The sequence below is a fragment of the Pectinophora gossypiella genome, chromosome 8, assembly GCF_024362695.1.
Source record: "Pectinophora gossypiella chromosome 8, ilPecGoss1.1, whole genome shotgun sequence".
Taxonomy (NCBI): domain Eukaryota; kingdom Metazoa; phylum Arthropoda; class Insecta; order Lepidoptera; family Gelechiidae; genus Pectinophora; species Pectinophora gossypiella.
Window position 1 is genome coordinate 7,968,666 of NC_065411.1, and position 9,015 is coordinate 7,977,680.

General features: G+C 38.9%; 1 protein-coding gene across 1 annotated transcript; it reads right to left on the reverse strand.

The window, feature by feature from the left end:
- Positions 1-2,314: 2,314 nt before the first annotated feature.
- On the reverse strand, positions 2,315-4,192 carry LOC126368944 (actin, cytoplasmic A3a). Its single transcript, XM_050013207.1, has 3 exons — positions 4,035-4,192; positions 3,427-3,787; positions 2,315-3,337 (listed from the first exon to the last, which is right to left on the reverse strand). The coding sequence occupies exons 2-3, from the start codon at positions 3,774-3,776 to the stop codon at positions 2,557-2,559; spliced, it is 1,131 nt and encodes a 376-aa protein (XP_049869164.1). The 5' UTR covers positions 3,777-3,787; positions 4,035-4,192; the 3' UTR covers positions 2,315-2,556.
- Positions 4,193-9,015: the final 4,823 nt, after the last annotated feature.

Sequence of the window (9,015 nt, forward strand, 5' to 3'; positions counted from 1 at the left end):
TCGATTGGTGTTTTAAAGTGATTGTATAGGAAAGAAATGAATCGCCTCAAAAAGTAAAAGGAGACAACATAATTGATGAGTTAAAATAAAACTTTCTTTCATCGTGTTTTACTGATTTTTTAGAACATTAAGGCCCTGCGCAGACGACAGACTATCCGTGACGCACTTTTTAGTCTGTGAAAATATAACCTATGCAATTATATGCAGTAACGCACACGACGCGTAAAAAGTCCGGCGCGTTACTGCATATAATTGCATAGGTTATATTTTCACAGACTAAAAAGTGCGTCACGGATAGTCTGTCGTCTGCGCAGGGCCTAAACGATGTCCAAGTCTCACTTACTTATTTTATTTAGAATGCTAGAACAGTACGTACAAATAAGTTAAAAGAGATGAATATTTCTGCCGTTAAGTTTGTATAATAAGCAATTTATTTTATACAAGTTTCTACCGCAGATGTGAATTATTATTTCATTGCATTACGTTCACGCTTTCACAACTTTGAAACTTCTACGAAAGTAATAAGTTTGGTATTATTGAGCGAACTTAGCATTTTTACTGTACAATACCTATGGTACTGTATATTATCCGGAGGTGCCCAAAATTGTACCTTTAAAAAATTGAAGTTGTAAAAACACCGTTATGGTTTTATAGGTAATTACAAGAAGTGCCGCTAAGTACGCTTACTTAATATATACTTAATAAACTGTCCGAATGATCTGTGCGTAGAATCAAAAACTTAAAATAAAGAAAATATAAACAGTTAATCAATTAACGCATGATCGAAAACCAATGGATGTGTAAGCCGCGAAGTGAATGTAATAGTACACATCACCCGTACCTCGCTTTATATCGTAATATTTTCAACTGAACAGCAGAGTCTAGTGATACCTCCCGTCTCGCCGGATATTTTCAACGTCAAAACAAACGTTCGGCCCAGGAATAGCTGCAGCGATGACGTCACAGTAGGTGTGTCTGCTCACACTGCTAATTTTACACCTCGACTATTTCCAAACGTTACTCTAGGTCAGACATCCCGCTTATTTTTAGACCAGTTTACTTTGAACAAGTCTATAACGGTATTTCACAGCGTGATAAGCGAAGAAGGTTCTTTCGCGGTACTTGCATGGTCACCACTATCACCATGGTGATGATACTGCATTTGTAATTTTAGTTCGCTTTTCCTCGATTTGTGTAGGTATCTGACTGTACATTACGATAATATTATGAGCGTGCATGTCCTATAATATATGATTGTATGTATGTGGTGTACATTTCAACTAACAATTTTGAATTCCTAAGTACGTGACTACTTATTTATAAATTTTCATATTAATTTTTCCGCGTAATATGAGTATTTGTAATTAAATTGTTTTCTATAATGGAGAAGATTTTTCGATTCATTTTCCTTACCTTGTGGTTCAGGAATATTCTGAACTGGAGTGTTGTTTCCTCAAAACTAGCAAAAATAACCAGACACTGAATATTACGGTTTCAAAAAAATATAGGTAGTACTTTACTAAGTACTATTAAGTTACAAGGAGGTAAATTATCATTGATAATTAGTAGATTCTTATCTACCCTATTGTCTAAACTATAGATATATAAATAAAATAAAATACAAGTGAATGTCCAAGAATGATAAATCTAATAATAGAACCAAATTCCGATGACATGATTGTATGTGAACGATTGTTGGCCTTATCATGGGCTTAGCACTGACGTCAAAACATAGAGTTAAAATAATGATGACCACATGTTTACCACATACTCAACATTACTTATCACAGCTGAAAATAGTTTTGTAACCAAACAGGAAACTTACAAAGGGCGCGGTTCATTATGTTACAGTATTTTCCATGAACTTAATAATGCCCACTCCCAATCCAAATCCAATTTACCCATTACCACGATTAGTATGAGCCTTTACTTTTATAGATCTATACGTTTTTTGTTAGACTAAGGTGCCCTAGATCACTGAAGTTTTCAATTTATCGTGAACATGTATCGATGAATGTAAAATGGAGGAACTTGTTAATTTGAACAAGATAAGTAAATGAATTTGAATGTTCTTGCTAAAATTTTCTCCCGTTATGAAAGTTCTTTTAGAGTAAGAGTGTCGGATGACTTTGCATGGAATCGAGTGAAACTATGAACACTTTATCAAGTTGCAATTTTAAGAGATTTCTCGTGACGGCCGCGATATGCCGATCTTTCACTTGCATCGCGACGAGTCACCGCTATCGCCAGATAACGACTCCACTATATATGGGTAGAGTATACACATCGATAAGGAACCTCAATAAAATACATCTTTATACCGGTATATAAATTATCTTTTATTACAAACGTTGGTTAGTAACAATAAATTAAAAAATCTTTGTCAAAAACTGAATCAATAACGATTCGTTGGATTTTACGTAATATGCATATTACGATACCTTACAACCTATTTAAATACTGCACTTAAATAATAGATCACAAGCGTAATTTGAGCCGCCCGAAATGGGGCTTGTTGTAGGGCATCATCAACAATGTATAGTCTCACGCGGGCGCTTAGAAGCACTTCCTGTGCACAATCGAGGGGCCGGACTCGTCGTACTCCTGTTTCGAGATCCACATCTGCTGGAAGGTCGAGAGGGAGGCGAGGATCGAGCCGCCGATCCATACGGAGTACTTCCTCTCTGGGGGCGCGATGATCTTGATCTTCATTGTGGAGGGTGCGAGGGCTGTGATTTCCTTCTGCATGCGGTCGGCGATGCCGGGGTACATGGTGGTACCTCCGGAGAGGACTGTGTTGGCGTACAGGTCCTTACGGATGTCAACGTCGCACTTCATGATCGAGTTGTAAGTGGTCTCATGGATGCCATTGGCTTCCATACCCAAGAATGAGGGCTGGAAGAGAGCCTCAGGGCAACGGAATCGCTCATTTCCGATGGTGATGACCTGGCCGTCGGGAAGCTCGTACGACTTCTCGAGCGAGCTGCTGGAGGCGGCGGTGGCCATCTCCTGCTCGAAGTCGAGCGCGACGTAGCAGAGCTTCTCCTTGATGTCGCGCACGATCTCACGCTCGGCAGTGGTGGTGAATGAGTAGCCACGCTCCGTGAGGATCTTCATGAGGTAGTCGGTGAGGTCACGGCCGGCCAAGTCCAGACGCAGGATGGCGTGCGGCAGCGCGTAGCCCTCATAGATGGGCACCGTGTGCGAGACACCGTCACCGGAATCCAGCACGATGCCAGTGGTACGACCGGACGCGTACAGCGACAGCACAGCCTGGATGGCCACATACATGGCGGGGGTGTTGAACGTTTCGAACATGATCTGGGTCATCTTCTCCCTGCAACAAACAAGTGACACATTAGCGACTGGCATTGACACACGCGTCACACGTCAAGAGACGGAAGCGGCGGCGGAGACGACACCTACCTGTTGGCCTTAGGGTTGAGGGGAGCCTCGGTGAGCAGCACGGGGTGCTCCTCGGGCGCCACACGCAGCTCATTGTAGAAGGTGTGGTGCCAGATCTTCTCCATATCGTCCCAGTTGGTGACGATGCCGTGCTCGATGGGGTACTTGAGCGTGAGGATACCTCTCTTGCTCTGCGCCTCGTCGCCGACGTACGAGTCCTTCTGGCCCATACCGACCATGACGCCCTGGTGGCGCGGCCGGCCCACGATCGAGGGGAACACGGCGCGCGGCGCGTCGTCTCCTGCGAACCCAGCCTTGCACATGCCGGAGCCATTGTCCACTACCAACGCAGCTACTTCCTCGTCGCACATTTTGATTTAGTCTGAAACAATTGCGTTATGTTTTTACTTTCTAGGCGGAAGAAATGTTTCATTCAAATATGAATGAAGCAATAAAAAACCTTCTTCACTTCACCGAATTACGTAACACGCATTATGCAATCCTTTCGTTTATCTTTATCCCGAATTTCACATTGTTCACATTGTTATTTATTCAAACACTGAGACCCGCTCAGACAATGCTGTGAGCATAAACTATTCAATTTATTTTAATTAAAAATTAAAACTTACTGTTAGTTTGTACTGAGTAATAAAAGTAGGTGCGACTCCGATGTGCTCCGGTCAAGCACACTGCACTAAATGAGGATTGGCGCTTGCGGATAAACTATATAAAAGCCGTCTTATCAGAGCGTTTACGTACTATCAAGAGCTTATTTTCAACCAATGGCGGACTGGCTCAATTTCGTGACCATATAAGGTAACACGTTACAGGCTGTATCCACAATTCCACATATGTGAGGTGATAAAAGGCGATACCTTGATAAGGAGCACCGATCGTAACACTTGTCAGCGATAACTAGATGTGATAAGAGGCCAGCAACCGACACGTAATCACTGAGGCGGCGGAGTGCGCGTGCGCCTGCGAGCGCGGATGGCAGGTAGACGGCGGAGTCAGCCGCGAGCAGCCGCGGCCGTGACCGAGCTCGCCCGAGACACTTGCCTGGACTCAGTTTCTCGGTGCTTTCTCTATGAGTCGGCAGTTTTGCGCTAATTACCGCAGCCGGCTGACATTAACCTGAATCCAATATTTAATTAGCTAAATATTCGGCAGCCGTCTGCCTCGAGTTCATTAAATCTAGCTAGAAATAAATTCACATTATCATCGGATGGACATTACCTGTACCTGTTAGAAAGCAACTTTGGAAGGCTAGATGTTTCAGCATCATAATTTGGACATTTTACAGACTTGATAATTTGCCGGTGCTATTTATGCGGGAACAATGGAAGTCATCCATATGCAAGTGCAATTAACTTGGTCGGTGAAATCTTCCGCTGGTTCTTATGTACACAGAGGTTTATGGCATCGGGATTACCATTTATTTCTGTGCCGCAGTGATGGCCGTGTTTGGTCAGTCTATTTTAGGTAGTAGGTCTGGTTTATCGAGCGGCTATGCCCATTAGAGAAGCGTGGTGAAACAACTGTGGCCTTTGGCGGTCGCTGCGGCCTCCCTCTATTCCATGTTCAATACACAATCTGACCGTAGTGCGCTAATTATAGAGGTTTCGCCATTTGTTTCAAGTTTACTACCGTTTTGTCATTGTCACATATAGGTAGGTACCTAAGTTTTTCTTTTCGTTTCACTCTAACCGTACCCGCAAGTAATTCTATCGTTTGAGCGCAAATGATCATGGGGTCGACATCTCAGCCTGTGATGTTTCTTTTTTCAAAGTTTGACTATGTAATAAGAAAACATTAATTTCTCTTTGGCGTGGGAGCTTCGCAGTTTAGGGGTATAATAGAACATTTAATCGCTTAATTACATAATTTACGTTAATGGCTTCATTCTCTCACTGGCGCGGTGAATACTTGAATCGGCAGGGTAGGGTATATTTCTGTTTTATATTCTTTCATTTCGTGTGTTAGTTATTGTATTTTATTTTTTCATTTTATGTTGTGTTTCATGTTGTCACTTCTTCTTGTCGTTTCAATGGCATTCGATGCCCTCGTATAATTATCATTTATTTATCTTTATAACGAGTAAAATACGTAGGTAAGTAACCAACATTTCCTACTACAATTTTATAACTACTTGGCTGAAATTGGAACTCCATCCAAATAATGAATTGAATACCGTCTGAGCTGAGCCAGATACTATACAAAAAGCAAAGTGGGATTTTACAGGTAAGTATACCTTGTAGGTACTACTTAAAATAGACATAGATAATTAGATACAGGTCATTATTGAGTAATTAATTATCAGGGATGGACTTAATGTAACCGAATATAAAAGGTAAGTGCGGAGGTGAGTTTGTTTATGCTTATCACAAAGACCTTGTATAGAATAGACAGATAATATTTTAGAGTGACGATCAAACTATCACAGCTCTCTTTCTTCCCTATGGCAACAATCTCTGTGAAAAAAAGAAACAAACATAGACAAACACCGCTGTCTAGAACGTCAGTGTTGACCGTTTTGAGATGTTGTGGTAGCCAGCTGGATACCAAACCTGCCGTTAGTGTTTTGATGTTTTGGGACGTTATTTTAACTTTTTATATAAAAAATCTGTGTAATAGTTATTCATTATGAACCATGGCTTGCAAAGCTATTGGTTGTGAGAGTAGAATGGGTTTTATAATGGAGAACGATCAAATAATGTCTCACCATGGGTAAGTTGTCGACCACATAATACATGTTTGTGTGCAAGAAATACATTACCTGGTCTGGTTTTTGTAAAGTTTATTGAGCCCTAAACACGATGCAGACGCATATTTTCAGCAAAGCCGTCACATTTGTACAAATAATTGATTTCACATTTTACGTTAATCAGCTTTGACAGATCATGTACCCAAAGTATTATAAGTAGTGTTGTCCTTTGATGTCGATAACATAATATTATGTTTGAATGTAACATCTACATGTTGTGTTATTCTATTCACGTTTAATTTATTTTTCGACCTGTTTCCGATTTGGATGAAGATTACATAAAGATATTGTATTTTCCAGATTTCCTAATTTACGAAACAAGAAATTAAGAAACAATTAGATTCAGACCATGAAACGAGATGATTCTCTCTTCTGAAGGACGCCTTCTCCTTATTTAAGCCTGTGCTAATTACATTTCGATGTATCTTGCTTTCTATCGAGCAGGATACCAAACAAAAATATTACATAAAGATGCAGTACCAACAATATTCACTCACATATCTCACATAAGGTGAGTTTAAGTTTAGTAATAAGTTTATAGATGAATTTGCAGCTATTTCGTTTTTGTGTTCTACATAAGCATGGAAAAAATAATTCAATACAATACAAATATTCTCTATTGCACAAAATAATTAGTATGAATAACTATTTTTGTAAGTACCTGTGATTATTCCTTCTATGTGCAATGTGTAAACATGCAATGCTTGTGTATTTGTGTGCTCCACGTTAATATGTATTAAAACAACGAGGTTCGTGTGACAGCGATTTATTAACAATCTTTGTGTTACTTAAATATGATCAGAGGCACAATAATACGTTCACAATAAATGATATTTGCAGATTACAGTTTCAAATTATTAATTACTAATATAAATTTGGATTCGTTACAGTATTAACGTTCACCAGACAAACATGTTAACCGGAAAAAAAAGGAAAAGAAGAGATGACAGATGTCAATCGAATCACGAGTGAATAGACAAAATGTTGCCATATAGAATAAGTGTTTATGAGAATAGTTACATCTAATTCAATACTTCCCCTCTATTTCTCAAAGAAACACGTCTTTACACAATTCAGAAAATATAGGACTCTACATACTATATGACTCTACATAACATGCATTATAATGATATGAGTGACTCTATCATCATATAAAGTCTCATACATTACAACAGAATATTAGTTCACTCTACATTGCACAATATTAAAAGAGAAAGATATACAATACTCAAATACAGCAAATAGAATAGACCAACAATATTCATGCATTACATACAAATGTTCATAGCATTTATGAATTGTTTATGTTTCACACTGTTTAGAGGTTTGGTTAACACATCAGCAATCATCTTATCTGTCGGCATGTACTGTACAGAAATCATGTTATCTTTAACAAGTTCTTTAACATAGTGGTATCTTAAATCTATATGCTTCGTTCGTTTATGACAATATTCCTTAAGCTTTAATAATTTCTGTGCACTTTGATTATCATTATAAACAATTACATCAATAATATGTTTTAACATAATCTCAGATAAGAAGTTTTTAATAAAGCTTATGTCTTTACAAACGTCACTGATTGCTAGATACTCAGCTTCTGTACTAGAAAGTGCTGTACACCGTTGCTTACGTGATTCCCAGTGCACTACATTATTTCCCAGCTTTATGACAAACCCCGTATAAGACTTACGGTCTAGAGGATCATTAGCCCAATCAGCGTCAGCATAAGCATTCAAACACAATTTACTATTTTTTGTATACAACAAACCATAGTTAATCGTAGATGCCAAGTAACGCAAAATGCGTTTAGCAGCAAGCCAATGTTCCTTACCAAAGCTATTGTTAAACTGACTTAACATGCTACAAGCATAGGAAATATCGTGTGCGTTACCCCAACAAGAAAGTATCTCCTAGAGTTATATGAGTAGAACGTATAGTTGGTGCCTTATCTGCTGTAAATGTGCCCCCACATAAAAAATGTGTGCCCCCTGTCGTTTCGAAAAAAAATCGAAAAAACGATTCTTGCTGGGGTAACGTTTTTCTAGCAGGAAAATTCTAAACGAATGATCGGAGAGAGAAAAACTGTGCATGGCCAGATAGCTTATATGTGTGCCAAAATGTGCCCCCAAAAATAAAATCTGTGCCCCTTCAGATTTTCGAGATATTGCATTTCCTGCTGGAGTAACGTTTTGATGAATAGTATATCTCTAAAACCATTGCATGTGCCCCTGTAGAATAAACATACGCGAGTAGCTCTTAATGTGTGCCCCTTTGTGCCCCAATTAGATTTTAGAAAATATTTATAGTTTTCAAGTTATCGCGGTTTTATGAAAACCCGAAAAAACATCGCTGCGCCTAAATGAGACAAGGCATAACTTCGCTGAAAACTGTATTCGGTCTTTCTTGACGCTAATAATAACCATACAAAGTTTCAAAAATGTTCATGCATGCGTTTTTGAATAATCTTGCTAAAAGTAAAAACGATGGTGTCATAACTTTGACGGCAAAATACAAGGAACTGGCACAATCCCAGATGTGTAGGTGTAAACCAAAATCTTGTGCCTTTAGTCAAAAATATATGGTGAAAATATTGAGCTTCAAATGTTACGCATTAAGTAAATATAAACAAAAAACCAAAATATGTAAACAACGGCTGGTTATCCGACCAAATCTGAATGACTACTAAAAAGCGACGGATTCATACATATCGATGACCTTCTTTACTTTACTCACTAACCGGTTCACACGTGTTGTGCCTGAGTACACTGAAGTAGAAAAGTAATAACTAATAAAATAAAGTTGTTATTGGATTATATTTTAATAGCTGTTTCTATGACCTTACACAT